Raw genomic sequence first — 18,755 nt, forward strand, 5'->3', positions numbered from 1 at the left:
TTTGGTCTCCTAATTTGAGGAAGGACGTCCTTGCTATTAACGCTGTGCAGCATAGGTTCACGAGGTCAATCCCTGGGATGGAGGGACTGTCATATGAGGAAAGATTGGAAAGACTAAGCTTGTATTCACTCGAGTTTAGAAGGATGAGAGGGGATCTCATGGAGACGTATAAAATCATAAAAGGACTAGACAAGCTAGATGCAGGAAAAATGTTCCCAATGTTGGGGGAGTCCAGAACCAGGGGACAGAGTCTAAGACTAAAGGGGAGGCCATTTAATTCTGAGGTGAGAAGAAACTTTTTCACCCAGAGAGTTGTGAATTTGTGGAATTCTCTGCCACAGAAGGCAGTGGAGGCAAATTCACTGATGAGTTTAAAAGAGAGTTAGATAGAGCTCTAGGGGCTAGTAGAATCAAGGTATATGGGGAGAAGGCGATTGTGGATGATCAGCCATGATATGGGGAGAAGATGGTGATTGTAGATGATCATCCATGATCACAATGAATGGCAGTGCTGGCTTGAAGGGCCAAATGGCCTCCTCCAGCACCTATTTTCTATGTTTCTATGTTTTTCTCCGGAGATGCTGCCAGACCCACAGAGTTACTCTGGCACATCTGGATCTGGTGATGTTAATGACTTAAATAAATATATCCAAGTTTGAGTTGAAGCAAAGCTAGCTGAAAAATGATCTTCGAGGAGGCTGCAAAGACTGCAAAACTTATCACTCATGAATCTTCTATCTCTGCAGCCGCTTTGTCTCAAATCTCGAGAAGCATGCAGTCAGGTTCTAATTGTTCCTGTTTTAGTCTCGGTAATTTCTCCAGTTCTTTCTCTTCAGTGAATTTGATTATCTGAATTCCCAACAGTCATTTGACCCTCCATTCATGCTATATGTATTCTGAACTGAAAACAAATGCAAAATATTTGGTTAATACATCAGCCATTTGTTCATCCCTGTAATATGTTTTTTGTCGTTTTCAGTATGAGAACCACATTTATTTTTGTTCCTCTTCATATGGCTGTATAGTTAAGGCTTACTCCTGTGCTTTGCATATTTATGCAATTCTGTGTCATCCCAACAATTCGGAGCCCGTTTCCTTTTGATGTGTCTTGAGCTGTATTGTCATAGGTCTGCCATGTACTCACGAGAATCTAGATTTTGAATAATTTCGACCACTGCCTGAAGAATTCAATGCAAGGTCTGCTTATCTTCAGGCAGGCTCTCCTATTAATAACTGCAGACCTTATTACTAAGCAGATCTTGCTACATTGAATAGTGAAGGTGACACGTCTATTAATGTTCAATGCTTTTCTTCTATTACAGGAGCCTACTACCTAGAACCCCCTTGTGTATGGTAAAGGTTTCAATTCCAAGTTCCCCATAAACCTTTCGAGACTGTTAAACAATTGCATTTGTTTGGAATTTAGTGAATAAAAACCTACCTAATTGAGTTCAGATTTCTTGGAGAAAGGTTGCATGAAAATGCTTCATAGAAAACTGTAATTACTGCTAGTTTCATTGAGTGTTGGTTATGCAACCTACTGATGCTGTAATGTATTTTTCAACTTGGCAGCAGCTATGGCATGTATACCATTAACCCCTTTAGACTGTGAAATAACTGTGTCGTCTTTACACTGAGAGAAACCTTCTCATCTCACAGTCTCTACTCATTATAGAATCCATTGGTCAGCAATGCAATATTCAGTGTTTCTGACACGACTTCTCACTCTGCTAAACCACAAATTCCCACTCCAATCTCCTCCCTTCACCCTCATTGTGCTGACAACAAAGTTTATTTACTTCAAAATTCTCGATCCACTATTACCCTCACTCTTTCTGTTCTCTCAGTATTTAGACTCTGCCAAATCACCGAGACATTTTAATTGGTAAAAAATAATATAGGTTAGATTTTTTTGTGGATTCGCTGAGTTTAAATGTGTTTCAGTGGAGCACTATCTTTTTGAAGGTTGTGTCTAAGGGGAAGACGATTGAAAGGAGAGGTCTGAGAGCATTATTGTTATGTTATTCGACTGGTAAGTCAGTGACCTGGATTAAGAAACCAGAAACATGAACTTAGATTCCACGTGGCAATTAGGCAAATTAATTCAGTTAGTTAAATTAATCCTGGAATAAGAAGGTGGTATCATAACTATGATGATAAAACTCCTGGACTGTTGTTAAAAGCAATTTGTTTGAGGGAAAGAAATCCATACCCATCCTGAAAAAAAAGGATTGTTCCTTAACTGTCTTCTGAAGCGACCTAGTAAATGACTAAGTTCAAGGGCACAGGACCACCAATATCAGTCTTTAAATGAAAGAGAAACTCTTTCTCACAGCTTTAGTTTAGTTTAGTATAGACATACATCGTGGAAATAGGCCCTTCTGCCCACCGAGTCCACGCCGACTAGCGATCCCCGTACACTAATACAATCCTACACACAAAGGACAAATACAATCTTTACCGAAGCCAACAAACATGTACGTCTTTGGAGTGTGGGAGGAAACGGGAGTACCCGGAACAGGTCATGGGGAGAATGTGCAAACTCCCTACAGACAGCACCCATAGTCAGGATCAAACCTTGTTCTCTGGCGCTGTAAGGCAGCAACTCTACCACCGCGCCACCGTGCCACTCTTGAAGGCTACACTTTGTTCCAGCTTTGGGATACTTCCAGTTATTCTTACTGTTTGATAATACAAACCCATTTATATTTCTTCCCTTTAAATTTCCAGTGCTTTTCTAACTTTTTATGATGATTTATTTTTCAGATCAACTCACTGACTGAAAAAGATGGAATCGAAACTGATTCTGTATTGGAGTGGTTGAACGAACGATATTTCTTCTACAAGATTCATAAACTGCCTATTTTTGTGAATTTCAGGTTGGGCGTCACAAAATTTAGATAAATGTTTAGATAAATATTTTATTGTTTGGGTATAAAGTCAAAGGCTGAGGTCTAAACATAACTGGGTTTTAAACAGGCCTCTGCATAACTGGAGCATAACTTCCATCTCCTTGTTCTCTAAATATAAAGGCCAGGATTTCATTCACTTTTAAATTATGAGAATTTTAACAATCCAGTTACATGGATGTGTTTAAGAAAGCTTGGAAGGTACATTCATTTAGTAGAGGAGGCACAAAATATAAGAGCAGGAAGGTTAAGTTAGAATTCTATGAAACAATAGTTAGACTAGAGCTGGAGAACTTTACAAAGTTCAGGGTCATCACATACTGGAAAAGAATGAGAGAGGATGAGGAGGAAATTTATGAGAATATTGCCAGGATTGGAAAATTTTAGCTGTGAGGAAAGATTGGCTCAACTGGGATTTTTTTTTGGAAGTATTAAGGTTTAGGGGAGATTTGAGATGTGTAAAATGATGAGAGTCTGAGAACGAGTGGATAGTCTTAACTGGGGGAGTGCAGCCTAGGTTCTCCAGTTTAATTCCTGGGATGGCGGGACTGACATATGATGAAAGAATGGGTCGACTGGGCTTGTATTCACTGGAATTTAGGATGAAAGGGGATCTTATAGAAATATATAAAATTCTGAGAGGATTGGACAGGGTAGATGCAGGAAGAATGTTCCTGATATTTGGGGGAGTCCAGAACCAGGGGTCACAGTTTAAGAATAAGGGGTACGAAATTTGGGACTGAGATAAGGAAAAACTTTTTCACCCACCTAGAGAGTTGTGAATATGTGGAATACTCTGCCACAGAAGGCAGTGGAGGCCAATTCACTGGATGTTTTCAAGAGAGAGTAAGATTTAGCTCTTAGGTCTAAGGGAATCAATGGATTTGGGGAAAAAGTCGAAACAGGTTACTGATTTTGGAAGATCAGCCATGATCATATTGAATGGCGGTGCTGGCTCAATGGGCCGAATGGCCTACTCCCGCACCTATTTTCTATGATTCTAACCGTGAAGCCAATAGCCAGATCCAAAGAACTTAAACCAAGGAAAGGTAAGATAGGTTGAGTTTATTTTTCTTTCAGAGATTGATTGAGTGGAATATTCAGAGGTTGGTAGCCCTCGTTCACACTTGAAATGTCATAAGCCACAAGGTGCAGGCCATCTGTTAAATAGTAGAATTAGGATGGAAAGTCCTTTTTAAATCACGAAGGACACAATGTGTAATGGGGTCCTTCGTGGTGATTTTTATTTTATGCATTCATATATCTCTTGCACCTTCATTGCTTCAGAATTTTATCATTTAGAAATCACTTTGTTCTCCAGTTTGTGGAACTGAAAAGAATATTCTCAGTTCAATGTTGATATCCATCAAACCTCCAGATTCATGGACAGTTTCTTCCTTGCTGTCTGTCATCAGGCAACTGAACTATCCTCTCACCAGCTAGACGGTCCTGATCTCCCATCTACCACATTGGAAATGTCCGAACTATCTTTAATCAGATTTCACGACGACAAATCAACGACTGCACCTCCACAGACTCTCCTCTGTCAAGCTTCTCAAGATTGCGGACAACACAACCCTAATTGGACTGATCCAGGATGGGGAGGAATCTGCCTACAGACAGGAAGTGACACAGCTGCCGTCCTGGTGCCATCGCAACATCGTGGAGCTCAATGCTCGTAAGACAGTGGAATTGATTGTAGACTTTAGGAGAGCTCCCCCTCCCCTCCCCCCACTCACCAACAACACCACAGTTACATCTGTGCAGTCATTTAAGTTCCTTGGAACCATTATCTCCAGGGACCTTAAATGGGAGGCCACCATCGACTCCACAGTAAAAAAGGCCCAACAGAGGATTACTTCCCGCGGCAGCTGAGAAAGCACAATCTGCCCCAGGCAAAGATGGTCCAGTTTTATACTGCCATCATAGAGTCTGTCCTCACCTTCTCCATCATGATCTGGTTTGGCTCGGCCAGCAAGCACGACATCCGGAGGCTGCAACGCACCGTTCGATCAGCTGAGAAAGTTGTTGGCTGCAACCTTACCCCCCTTCGACGAACTGTACACTGCAAGGGCCAGGAAGAGAGCGGGTAAGATCATCTCTGACCCCTCTCACCCTGGCCACAAACTCTTTGAAGCACTTCCCTCTGGAAGGCAACAACGGACTGTCAAAGCTGCCACAGCCAGACACAAAAACAGCTTTTTTTCCCACGAGCAGTGGCTCTACTCAACAGCCAAACGTCTGTAGCCTCCTTTTGCTCTGGTATTTTATTTCATTCTGCACATGTTTAAATTATAATGTTTTATTCTTAATTGTTTACCGTATATCCTGCTGTTACTTGCGAGCAAAGCACCAAGGCAAATTCCTTGTATGTATACATACCTGGCTAATAAAATTTATTCAATTCAATTCAATTCAATTTTATTGGACTTTATTTTGTGCTAAATGTTATACCCTCTATGTTTCTGAACACTGTGGATGGTTTGATTGTAATCATGTTTAGTCTTTTCGCTGACTGACAACCATGATCTAAAAGAGGAAATATCACAGTTTTCCTGCTGGACAGAGTTAAGCCAGTAGCAGGTGAGAAATCCCCTTTGGTGAGCCATTTCTTGCAAGGAATATCTTGACCTCCCAGTTCTATGCCTCATGGAACTTTTCCATTGCTTCACACTTGCCATTCTGTTACAAATAGCACGTAGTGTTAACATGTAGTCTTACTTACCCGACACCAAGATGTTAGAATAATCTGAATCTGCTAATTAGGTCAGCTGGCTCACTGATAATTGCACTGCATCTCTTCTGGGTGCTTTAATGTATGGTTGCAACTTGACTGAAAATTTCTTGAAACTTAAGCAAATTTTAATACATAAATGGATTTGCAGATAGGATAAATTTAGTGAAAGATAGTCAGATGTTAAGGTTTGATTTAAATCTATGTTCCTTTTCAATATATTTAACTTTGCTAATATCAGGCTATTCTATTTTTTTCCCAGAAAATGGAAGGCTTTCAGTGTTTGGAAGGTCAATGTCCGTAACATAAAGACCAGCAGCAGTAGGTATGTTTAGTTTAGTTTAGAGTTCAGAGATACAAAATGGAAAAAGGCTCCTTCAGCTCCCTGAGTTCACGCCAACAATCAATCACCTATTCACATCAGTTCTATTTTATCCCACTTTCTCATCCACTCCCTACAAACGAGGGGCAATTTACAGAGGCCTATTATCCTACAAACCTATATGTCTTTGGGATGTAGGAGAAAACTTAAGCACCCGGAGTAAAGGTATGTTAGGTACGGGTGAAATTATTATAGGTAACAAGGAAATGGCAGAAGAGTTGAACAGGTACTTCGGATCTGTCTTCACTAAGGAAGACACAAACAATCTCCCAGATGTACTGGAGGACAGAGGATCTAGGGAGACAGAGGAACTGAAAGAAATTTGCATTAAGCGAGAAATAGTATTGGGTAGTCTGATGGGACTGAAGGCTGATAAATCCCCAGGGCCTGATGGTCTGCATCCCAGGGTACACAAGGAGGTGGCTCTAGAAATCGTGGACACATTGGTGATCATTTTCCAATGTTCAATAGATTCAGGATCAGTTCCTGTGGATTGGAGGGTAGCTAATGTTATCCCAGTTTTCAAGAAAGGAGCAAGAGAGAAAACGGGGAAATATAGACCAGTTAGCCTGACATTGGTGGTGGGGAAGATCCTGGAGTCAATTATTAAAGTGGTAATAACGGCGTATTTGGACAACAGTAAAAGGATTGGTCCAACTTAGCATGGATTTATGAAGGGGAAATCCTGCTTGACTAATCTTCTGGAATTTATTGAGGATGTTACAAGTAAAATGGATGAAGGGGAGCCAGTGGATGTAGAGTATCTAGACTTTCAGAAAGCCTTTGATAAGGTCCCACATGGGAGGTTGGTGAGCAAAATTAGAGCACATGGTATTGGCGGTACGGTATTGACATGGATAGAGACTTGTTTGGCAGACAGGAAGCAAAGAGTAGGAATAAACGGGTCCTTTTCAGAATGGCAGGCAGTGGCGAGTGGAGTGCCGCGAGGCTCGGTGCTGGGGCCGCAACTATTTACAATATATATTAATGATTTGAAGTAACACTAGCAAGTTTGCAGATGACACAAAGCTGGGTGGCAGTGTGAACTGCGAAAAGGATGCTAGGAGGTTGCAGGATGACTTGGAGAGGTTGAGTGAGTGGGCAGATGCATGGCAGATGCAATATAATGTAGATAAATGTGAGGTTATCCACTTTGGCGGCAAAAACAAGGAGGCAGATTATTATCTCAATGGTGTCAGATTAGGTAAAGGGGAAGTGCAACGAGACCTTGGTGTCCTTGTACACCAGTCACTGAAAGTAAGCGTGCAGGTACAGCAGGCAGTGAAGAAAGCTAATGGCATGTTGGCCTTCATAAGTATCGATTTGAGTATCGGAGCAAAGAGGTCCTTCTGCAGTTATATAGTGCCCTGGTGAGACCACATCTGGAGTATTGTGTGCAGTTTTGGTCTCCTAATTTGAGGAAGGATGTCCTTGCTATTGAGGCAGTGCAGTGTAGGTTCACAAGGTTTTGTCCTTGGGATGGAGGGACTGTCATATGAGGAAACATTGGAAAGACTGGGCTTGTATTCACTGGAGTTTAGAAGGATAAGAGAGAATCTTATAGAGACATATAAAATTATAGAAGGACTGGACAAGCTAGATGCAGGAAAAATGTTGCCAGTGTTGGGGGAGTCCAAAACCAGGGGCCACAGTCTAAGAAAGGGGAGGCCATTTAAAACTGAAGTGAGAAGAAACTTTTTCCCCCAGAGAGTTGTGAATTTGAGGAATTCCCAGCCATAGAAGGCAGTGGAGGCCAATTCACTGGATGAATTTAAAAGAGAATTAGATGGAGCTCTAGGGGCTAGTGGAGTCAGGGGATATGGGGAGAAGGCTGGCACAGGTTACTGATTGTGGATGATCAGCCATGATCACAATGAATGGCGGTGCTGGCTCGAAGGACCAAATGGCCTCCTCCTGCACCTATTTTCTATGTTTCCATGGTTCTAAATCCACGCTGTCACAGGAAGAAAGTGCAAACTCCACACAGGCAGCACCTGAGGTCAGGATCAAACCCGGGTCTCAAGCCCTGTGAGGCAGCAGCTCGAACAACAATGGTTTACATCATGTTAAGAGAGTCTGTTTGACTTTCACTCATAGCCATGTGGAAATTCGCAAATAGGGTGCTAATTTAACTCATTCACAACACAACTCATATAATGTTAATTCATTATTTTCCTTCACTAAAGATGCTGTCTGGCCTTGGGATATAATTCCATGAGTTGTTCATTCATGTTTCACACAAGGATCTGAACGCTGGCTATTTGATGCTGGAGGTTGTGTTGGCATGGGAATGGTTGGAGGTAATTTGAAATGGTGTAGGTGGGTAACCCTTTAACCTGCTTTACCCTACACTCATATATTCTTATGAAGAGGGGGTGAAAGCTATTGAGAAGGACTCTGGATATTTTTACCCTCCCTGATTTGCAGGCACCACACATTCAATAGACAATAGGTGCAGGAGTAGGCCATTTAGCCCCTCGAGCCAGCACCACCATTCAATGTGATCATGGCAGATCATTCTCAATCTGTACCCCGTTCCTGCCTTCTCCCCATACCCCCTGACTCCGCTATCCTTCAGAGCTCTATCTAGCTCTCTCTTGAATGCAGAGAATTCCACAGATATACAACGTTCTAAATGGCCTACCCCTTATTCTTAAACTGTGGTCCCTGGTTCTGGACTCCCCCAACATTGGGAACATGTTTCCTGCCTCTAACGTGTCCAACCCCTTAATAATCTTATATGTTTCGATAAGATCCCCTCTCATCCTTCTAAATTCCAGTGTATACAACTGTAGAAGGACCTCTTTGTTCCTATACTCAACTCCTCTTGTTATGAAGGCCAACATTCCATTGGCTTTCTTCACTGCCTGCTGTACCTGCATGCTTCCTTTCAGTGACTGATGCACTCGGACATCCAGATCTCGTTGTACGTCCCCTTTTCCTAACATGACACCATTCAGATAATAATCTGCCTTCCTATTCTCACCACCAAAGTGGATAACCTCACACTTATCCACATTAAACTGTATCTGCCATGCATCCGCCCACTCACACAACCTGTCCAAGTCACCCTGCAACCTCATAGCATCTTCCTCACAGTTCACACTACCACCCAGCTTTGTATCATCTGCAAATTTGCTAATGGTACTTTTAATCCCTTCATCCAAGTCATTAATGTATATTGTAAATAGTTGCGGTCCCAGCACCAAGCCTTGCGGTAACCCACTAGTCACTGCCTGCCATTCTGAAAGGGACCCATTTATCCCCACTCTTTGCTTTCTGTCTGTTAACCAATTTTCTAACCATGTCAGTACCCTACCCCCAATACCATGTTCTCTAATCTTAACACTAATCAGGGGAGTAAAGGTCATCATATTTCATAATTTCACAGTTTTCCTGCTGAATTCCATTCTTCTCCACCAGCATGATGCTTTATTCCTATTCTCCTGTGTTCTCCACCAAAAGCCTACCTACTTACCTCCAGTGCTCTTTTCAAAAGGCCTATTTGTTTAACTCTATTTTCCTATGTTCTCTGCCAATGGCCCATCTGCTTAACCCACTTTCTCATATGCTCTCTTCAAAAGCCCTACACACTTACCACATTCATCTGTGTTGTCCTCAAAGGGTCTACTGACTTTTCCCATTCTTCTGTGCTTGTCTTGGTTTCCTCCCATACTCCAAAGACGTAAAGGTTTATAGGTTAATTGGCTTCTCTTAATTGTAAATTTTCCCTACTGTGTAGGATATGCTTGTGATATCACTGGTCGGCGCCGACTCGGTGAGCCAAAAGGACCATTTCCATGCTGACTGTCTAAAGTCTCTGAAAGAACCGTCCAGTTTTGCGAGGGATCAGCTGGGATCAGTACGTCACTCTGTTGCCACTGGACAAGAAGTTTCTCCCTGAACCACTGGGCTTAAGCTATCTTAATCTAGTCGTCCTTTAGGTCCTTTTCTTGAATGACCCATTGGTAGTCGAGAACTTTGTCCTTTCACCTCCCGGACCCGATTTGAACCTGTTCAGTGGAATCCTAATGAAAACAAAATGAAGGGGATGGAGCCACTTGGTATCTCTTGTGAAAACACCAGTCAGCTGATGCTTCAGTAAAATGCCAGCACCCTCATGTTCCCTTGGTATGAGGTTTGGGGAACATTACATTTTCACCTTCTGCGGCATTTTTGCTCTGTGCCATCTGAACTTGGTGGGTGTTGGGAAAAGGAAGAAGAGAAATTTTACTCAGAGACAGTCTCAGCCTTCCTAGTACAGGGTGGTTAATGAAAAGGTGTACCTTGGTTTGTGTATTGCGAGATTAGTTAAAACACTTTCTTGATGACATGATAAAAACGCCTTAATTTAGCTAAATTCTCCAAGGTGCTTTTCAGAAAACGTTATGTGGCAAAATTTAACACCAAATCACATTTAAAAATATAGAATTCTCAGCAGGTCAGATGAAATCTGCGAAGAGGAAGCTGGAATGACTTCTCAGGTTATTAGCCTATCAGTTGCCATGGAAAGGTAATTATCTTTCCCAGCTTTGATTGTTCCTTATGTCTTTGGTTGCTAGAATGATTATGGTGAAGCAGCTGTTTTTTGCCGATGAGATCTTTCTGCGCTGCCTTTATTATGTCCGGGCTTTGTGTGAAGCTGCCAGCTCAAGCAATGGAGGTTTAGGAACTGAAGGGAGTGCCATTGCTTTTTTGAAAGTAAGTCTGCTTATAATGTTGTGAGTTTAAAACGAGACATACACTCAAGATAAACATTAGTCAATTGAATTATTCATCTGAAGATCCCCCTGATCCTCTCCATCATGCAAATCTTCTTCATCCACTCAGCAATATTTCCCCTAGATAAACGCAAAATGCTGGAGTAACTCAGTGGGTCAGGCAGCATCTCTGGAGAACATGGATGGATAGGTGATGTTTTGATCACATCTTCCCCTCCCCACCCCTTTCAAGATTCCGCTGAGCCTACTTCCTCCGAAAATCCTTGGTTCACTCATCCCTTCCCATCCAAACCACCACCCATCCCAGATCCATTCCCCTGCGATCTCAGGAGATGTAACATCTGTCCACACACCTCCTCCCGCATCTTCATCCAGGGACTTCGACAGTCCTTCCAGGTGAGACAGAGTTTCGCATGCACTTCCTCTAATCTCACCTACTGCACTCGGTGTTCCGATGTGGGCTCCTGTACATTGGCCAGCCAAAGCATAGACTCGGAGACCGTTTTGCTGAGCACTTGTGCTCAGTCTGCGAAGGCCTACTTGATCTCTCGATTGCTAACCACTTTAACCCTCCTTCCCATTCCGATACTGACCTTTCTATGTAGGCCTCCTCCATTGCCAGAGTGAGGCCACATGCAAATTGGAGGAACAGCGCCCCATGTTCCACTTGGGCAGCTTGGAACTACAAACACCTCCCTCCCCCCTCCCCTTCCTCTTCACCCTCTTCCTCCACTAAATGTCTGTTAACCAGTTCCACAGTTTGCAGAAAAATATCACCCTTGCGCTCACAGCATCTCTAGCCAACCAGCGGCCTTGAAGGAACTTCCTTCCCAACTACAATCAATCTAAAGGAGGGTTCCAACCCAAAACATCACCGATCCTTGTTGTCCATTGATCTGCTTATTACTCCAGCATTTTTTTTTAGATTTTAGATTTAGATTTAGAGATACAGCGCGGAAACAGGCCCTTCGGCCCACCGAGTCCGCCCCGCCCACCGATCCCCGCACATTAACACTATCCTACACACACTAGGGACAATTTTTACATTTACCCAATCAATTAACCTACATACCTGTACGTCTTTGGAGTGTGGGAGGAAACCGAAGATCTCGGAGAAAACCCACGCAGGTCACGGGGAGAACGTACAAACTCCGTACAGAGTTTGTGCCTATCTTTGTTATAAACCAGCATCTGCAGATTATTTTTATTACATTATTAATATTTCCCCTTGCCCCACCTTCCATTGCTGAAATCTTCTTCCACTTTCCATCGCCTTCAATGGTATTCCGGCTGGCCTTCTATTGGACAAAACTGGCCATGTCCTAACCCGCATGGTCCTGTCACTTCCCTGCAAGCATCAAGTCCTCCCTGTCACACACACTGGGGAATCTGCAGATGAAGAATTCAACCAGCCAGCTCTTCTCCAGACGGTGCCTGAGATCTTTCTGTGAAATATTTCACCAGTGCTTTCTTTCTCACTTTCAGCTGGACAGAAGTAATGCATTCACTTATGATGATTTTGTCGAAATCCAGAGTGAACAGCGTAAATACGCACTGAAGCAGCTTTGCGATCTCAGATACAAAATAATACAGTCTGTCAAGGAGACCTGTTTGCAGGTAATTTTGCAGCCACTGCCATCCTTCCTGCATGGCTTCAACTCAGCAAACACTCACAGCTGATGTGACGTTTGGGTAGAACTCTGCGGTGTTACTGTACACTGTCAGAGCTGAAAAACAGTAAACGTCATCTAGAGTCCCAGCAGGGAGAACACAATTATCAGCTCTTATCCTGAATCTCAATGGGAAAAGACCATATTGCACAAGAGACTGCAGATGCTGGAATCATGAACTGCTGAGTTCCTCCAGCCTTTTTTGTCATTTGCCACTTAGCCTGTTTCACCGTTGGTGCATAATATATTGTACTCCATTTGCCCATCTTTATTCCATTCCCTTAACCAAAAGGGAGGAAACCAAAATCATAAACATTGGGTCTCATGTGTGAATCTGACTGAGAATTCAGAAGAAATATCTTTACGCTGATGGTGGTAAGAAGGTGGAATTCATTCCTGCCTGGGATGGTTGAGGTGAACAAGTGTGATTCTTTGAAAGAGGTGAGGATATAGAGGAAGAGGCAGCTTGAGCATTAACACTGGCATAGACCCAGCACAGATGATTGGTCTCTGAGGAGTGTAGAACTTGAAAAGCTAAAAATCTGTGATAGAAGAAACATAGCCAGTGCAACTCAGAAGTACCATATGGATTTGAACGGAGCTCAAGGCAGAAGTCCCTTATCAGAATAAAGCTTTGATCAATCATCTCCTTGTCAATTTCTAACATTACACCCATGCCCACTGCATCCAGGGTGAGGCTGAGTGGGGAGATAGCAACACCATCCTATGCAGTCTAGGTGAAATTTGAGATCTGGTGGGTGGGATATCTCTGTTGAACGTGCCATACGTACTTCCAGGTAAGGCACAGTGCACCAGGACCAGAACAGGTGGTATGTTATCCCCCTGACTTGGAGACAGAATTGTCCTTCTGAACTCTCCGCTTGTGCCAATGACATAAAGAATTGGCAGCAGAAGGGGAAGACATGCCTGAGGTTGCTTTTCTGAAGACTGAATGCGATTGGGGATCCTAATTTTACTTTCCTCAGGTGGTATAGTTAAACAAGAAGGAGGTCTTCAGGAATAAAGCATTTGATAAATGATCCACTATCGTCGTCGTCGTGGCTATCCCTCGAGGTCGAGGATGATGGTCTACGTTCCGTTGATTTTATGAACTCTCAGGTGGCTTATGAGTCCAAAGTTGAGCGATTGAATCAAGTATTTACCACTTCCGTGCTGGTTCTTGACTAGGAGCTTCCAGCCATCACGTAGCCTGCTCCCGTCGGCCTTCCCCCATCGCCGAAGGTCTTGAGTGAAGTTTTGTGCTGCTCACAGAACAAAGACGCCTGTGCGTGTGTTTGTTTAACGCGTACTTGATGTTGCACTCCAAGAAGCACACGGTCTTTCACAAATCAATCAACTAATTCCAATGGCAAGGGATCCAAGACGATTGGAGCTGATAGATTTGTTGCAGCCTTCATCCGCCTTCACAGCCGTTGAGTTCAAGATAACTCTGTCCGCCTGGTCCACCGTTGAGGTCTTGTAGGTTGGATCGTTCTCAGTCTGGACCCTCATCCTCGACCTTACCGCCATGGGTGGCCCTACCAGAAGCTGGTGCTTCCGACGGTATCGCTCTCGGAATCATGGGGGCACGCAAGCCTCTTCACCACGACAAGGTCAACGATACGAAGAGGAATCCACTCTACTGATGTTGGCACAGGGAGTCCTTTACTCAGGACAGTGGTACTGCTTTCTTGGTCTTCAGAATTATTGGTGTTCAGTATTGAAGCAATATAGGGGAGACCAAATAAAGAGAGGTCAAAGTGGGTGTGGGATGGAAAATTCAAGTGACAGGATACTGAAACCTCAGGACACGGACTGAATAGTGGTCTTTTATAAACTGTTCACACAATATGGCTTTGGTGTCTCCAATGTAGAGGATTGAGCACCAAATGCAATACAAGAAATTGGAAGAAGTGCAATTGATTGACTGCTTCACCTAATTGGAGTTCTTGAATAGCAGAAAGGGGAAAGGGTAAAGGTAAAAGTTGCAAGGGAATGTGCTGTGAGAAAGGGGAGCTTATTGGAGGCACAAGAGTGGACCATTGAAGGAGACAATCCCTTCTGAATGTTGAAAGGGATGGAAGGAGGAAGGCTTTTTATATGTCAGTGAAAAATAAGAGGGTAACCAGACAAAAGGTAGCACCGCTCAAAGATAACAGAGAGAATCTATGCTTGGAGTCGGAGGATGAAAGTAAGGTACTAAACAAATGCTTTGCATCTGTATTCACCAAGGATAAGAACTTGGAGAACAACGAGATCTGTGTGGAGAATACAAATATGCTAGGGCATATTTGAAATCGAGAGGGAGCTCTTGAAGAACATTGAGGTGAATAAGTCCCCGGGTCTGATGGGATCTATCGCAGGGTTTGGAGGGAAGCAAGGGAGGAGATTGCGGGGCCTTGACGAGGATCTTTGTTTCTCCTCTAGCCGCAGGTGTGGTCCTGCAGGATTGGAGAGTGGCCAATGTTGCTCTTTTGTTTAAGAAAGGAACTAGAGAGAATTCAGGGAACTATAGGCTAGTGAGTTTTACATCAGTGGTAGGGAAATTCTTTGAGAAAGAATTTATTCCCGTTTGGAAGAGAATGGGCTAATAAGGGACAGTCAGCATGGCTTTGTATGTGGCAGGTTAACTAACTTGATTGAGTTCCTGAGGAGATGATGAAGGTTGGGTGGTGGATGTTGTCTACATGGATTTTAGTAAGGCTTTTGATTAGGTCCTGCATAGTAGGCTGATCCAGAAGATTAAGATGCATGGAATTCACAATCACTTGGTTGTATGGATTCAGATAGAGTCATACAGCGTGGTAACAGTCCCTTTGGCCCATCTTGCCCACACTGATCAACATGCCCCATATACATTAGTCCCACCAAGCTACATTTGGCCTGTTTCCTTCTAAACCTATTTTATCCATGACCAGCCATCTTCACCATCTATGATACCACTCAGTTTAGCGTCATCTGCAGACTTACTAATCATGCCTTGTACGTCCTCATCCAAATCATTGATATAGATGAGGAACAGCAATGGGCCCCGCACCGAACCATGAGGCACGCCACTACTCACGGGCCTCTAGTTCGAAAAACAACCTTCCATCATCACCCTCTGCTTCCTCATGACCTTCTGCTTCCAGAAGTGGCTTATTCATAGAAGACACAAGGTTGTGGCGGAAAGTAGATATTCTGGCTAGAGGTCTGTAACCAATGGAGTTCCACAGGGATCTGTGCTGGGAAAACCGCTACTTGTGATATATATAAATGATCTAAATGTGAATGCAGTGTGGTTAAGAAGAAGTATGATATGGCTGCTGTCATTGATAGAGGCTTTGAATATAAGAGTCGGAAGTCATGATGTAACTCTATAAGACTGGTTTTGCCGCATTTGGAGTATTGCATGCATTCTGGTCGTCTCTACAGAAAATATGAGGCTTTGGAGAGGGTGCAGAGGAAGTTTTCCCAGATTGCTGCCTGGCAATTAGAGGGTTTCACCTCCAACAGAGGTTGGATAGACTTGGACTTGGATTGTTTTCTCTGGAACTCGGGAGGATGAGGGGAGACTTGATAGAAGTATATAAAATCATGAGAGGCACAGATAGGGTAGACAGAACTTGTTTCCCAAGTTGGAAATGTCCAACACCAGAGGACATGGCCATAAGGTGAGAGGGGGAAAGTTTAATGGAGATGTGTGGGGCAGGTTTTATACACAGAGAGTGGTGAGGGCCTGGCACGCACTGCCAGGGGTGGTGGTGAAGGTAGATACAATAGTGGCATATAAGAGGCTTTTAGATAGGCACATGGAAGTGCAAGGAACAGCAATATGGATCAGGTATAGCCAAGTGAAATCAGTTTAATTTGACATCATGTTCGGCACAAACGTTGTGCTGTACTGTACTATGTCCTGTTCTCTGTTTTTATTTCAGATATCCAGAATCTGCCTTTTTTTTTAAATCCTTTGTGTCATATTGTTGTTGATATAACTCTTACTTACATTCTTCAGTTTGAAATGTTTCAGGGGCATAGGAATATGATAAAAGTAGATCGAGTGGTTAAAAAAATTCATCTGGCACGCTTGCCTTCATCAGTTGGGGCATTGACTAAAAGAATCATTCAAGAAGAAGTCATGGTGCTTCATAAAACATAGGTTAGGCTGCACTTGGAGTGTTGTGTGCAATTCTCGTGATCCCATTTCAGGAATGATGGGTTTGCTTTGGAAAGGGAGCATAGTTTTTTTACCAGTATGCTGTCTAGATTAGAAGATTATTAGCTGTAAGGAGAGAATGGACAAACTTGGATGTTTTTGTTTTCTCTGGAGGGTCAAAGGTTGAGGGTAAAACTGATCGAAATGTATAAAATTATGAGAGGCATGGTTAGAGTAGACAGTCAGAATTTTTTCCCCAGGTGGAAATGTCAATGACGAGAGGGTGTAGCTTTAAGTTCAGACTGGTAAGTGTAAAGGAAATGTGCAGGGCAAGTTCTTAACACAGAGAATGGTGAGTGCCTGAAATTTGCAACCTGATGGTGGAAACAGATACGATAGTGGAGTTTAAAAAGCTTTAGATAGGCACAGGAATGTGTAGGTAATGGAGGAATATGGATCACGTTAAGGTAGAAAAGATTAGTTTACCTTGCCATCATGTTCGGCGTACGCATTGTAGGACAAAGGGCCTATTCTTGTGCTGTGGTGTTCCATGTTCTATGTTTCTATGTAAATGCTGTACCAGCGGGAAATCTGATATAAAAAGACATTGGACAGATATATGGCTAGGAAGGGTCAAGAGGGATATGCGCCAAATGCAGGCAAATTGGTCTAGCATAGTATGCCAACTTGATCGGCATGAACAAAGTGACCGAATGGCTTGTTTGAAACACACAGCTGTTCAGGAAAGAGAAGCAGATAATGGTTCAATGAAATATTTTGAAGAAGACCAAGAGTAGGATAAAGAGAAGGTTAATTGATATCTTGAATTTGTTTTATGTATATTAAGATCACAACTGAACTTTTACAATGAATTCCATTACTCTGCTGAGTTCCCACATGTCCGGATTCCCTGAGTGCCCAAGACCTCCTGGAATACAAAATGTCACCGTGAAATCTCTCATTTGATTTAAATAATAATAATAATAATAATAATAATAATAAGCATTTATTTTATATAGCGCCTTATCAGGTGCTCAAAGCGCTTTACAAAAACAATCAACATAAAAACAAACAGACAAACTATCCTAACGGAAAAGCGGCGAATAAACAACGCCAGCATCCTCTCACGTCAGGGTCCGGCAGTAGACAACAAAAAGCACAGGACACACAGATACAATTTTTACACAAACAGCCATCACAGTGATTGCTCTAGGCACACCCTCACTGTGATGGAAGGCAAAGAAAAGTCTTATCTCCTCCTCATTCTTCTCCCGTGGTGCCACGAGGTGATCGAGGCTCCCAACTTTTTGAAGCCCCCACCGGGCGATGGAAAGTCCCAGGGCCGAGCCGAGCAGGCCGATGAAAGTCCTGAGCCCCCACCGGGCGATGGAAAGTGCTGCGGCCGGGCCACGCGTGATGTGTGATGTGTGACGTGTGATGCAATCCTCCACTGAGCTGACCAGCCATTTACCCCAATTACATTCATTTTCAGTGAAAGGGTCTGTATCTTCACTTTATTTTCTCAAATGAATATTGAAGTGGAATTTCTGATTCATGTTTGTTGTTTTTATGCTCTCTAACTGCAGAAAGCCAGGGTAGAAGGATTTGGGAGGTTATTCACCGCAGAACCCAACAATTTGCAAGAGAGACCAACATTTTCTGAGATTGTGGAGTCAAGACCCCTCCGTGAGTTCTTCATCAGGTTCCTGAAGCTGGTGGACTGTCTCTTCCAGGAGCTTCTCAGTCGATTGGTGAAAACCGCAGTCCGGCTATTACTTGAAGCTCTGTCTGCTTCATATGCAGTGACTTCAATAGATGCAAGTAGGAATGAGAAATTGCTGAGGTAAGTGAGTGGTTCGATCCCAGTGCTCTAGCACTGACCTGGTTAGGCGCTAGATAAAAGACAATGGAACTGGTGGGTATTTGAATTGAAAGAAAGTGTCCCACAAGGAACTGAAATGGCTCCCAACGTCACAACATTCGTTAATGACTTAGATGACAATAGGAAGTCATAGATCAATGTTTGCTGTTGACACAAAGACTGCTGACAAATACAGTAGAGTGCTGACAGGATCACACAATTACCAATGATAAATGAAGTCAGCAAGGAAAGCTCAGATAGATGAATTTTAATGTTGCTAAGCACAAGGTCATCTATTTTGGACCTAAATGTACCGTCAATCCTTTTTTACCCAAAGTATCTC

The 18,755-nt window shown here is 43.1% G+C and overlaps 1 protein-coding gene across 1 annotated transcript in view; it reads left to right on the forward strand.

Moving 5' to 3' along the window:
- LOC144593835 (dynein axonemal heavy chain 6-like) overlaps positions 1-18,755 on the forward strand; it is a 317,525-nt gene that overhangs the window by 55,624 nt on the left and 243,146 nt on the right. Inside the window, exons 8-12 of the mRNA XM_078399952.1 lie at positions 2,767-2,879; positions 5,906-5,968; positions 10,588-10,726; positions 12,232-12,363; positions 18,138-18,394. Coding sequence (XP_078256078.1) covers positions 2,767-2,879; positions 5,906-5,968; positions 10,588-10,726; positions 12,232-12,363; positions 18,138-18,394 — 704 coding nt within the window. The remainder of the gene's footprint in view (positions 1-2,766; positions 2,880-5,905; positions 5,969-10,587; positions 10,727-12,231; positions 12,364-18,137; positions 18,395-18,755) is intronic.

This window comes from Rhinoraja longicauda, chromosome 5, assembly GCF_053455715.1.
Source record: "Rhinoraja longicauda isolate Sanriku21f chromosome 5, sRhiLon1.1, whole genome shotgun sequence".
NCBI classification, from domain to species: Eukaryota; Metazoa; Chordata; class Chondrichthyes; order Rajiformes; family Arhynchobatidae; genus Rhinoraja; species Rhinoraja longicauda.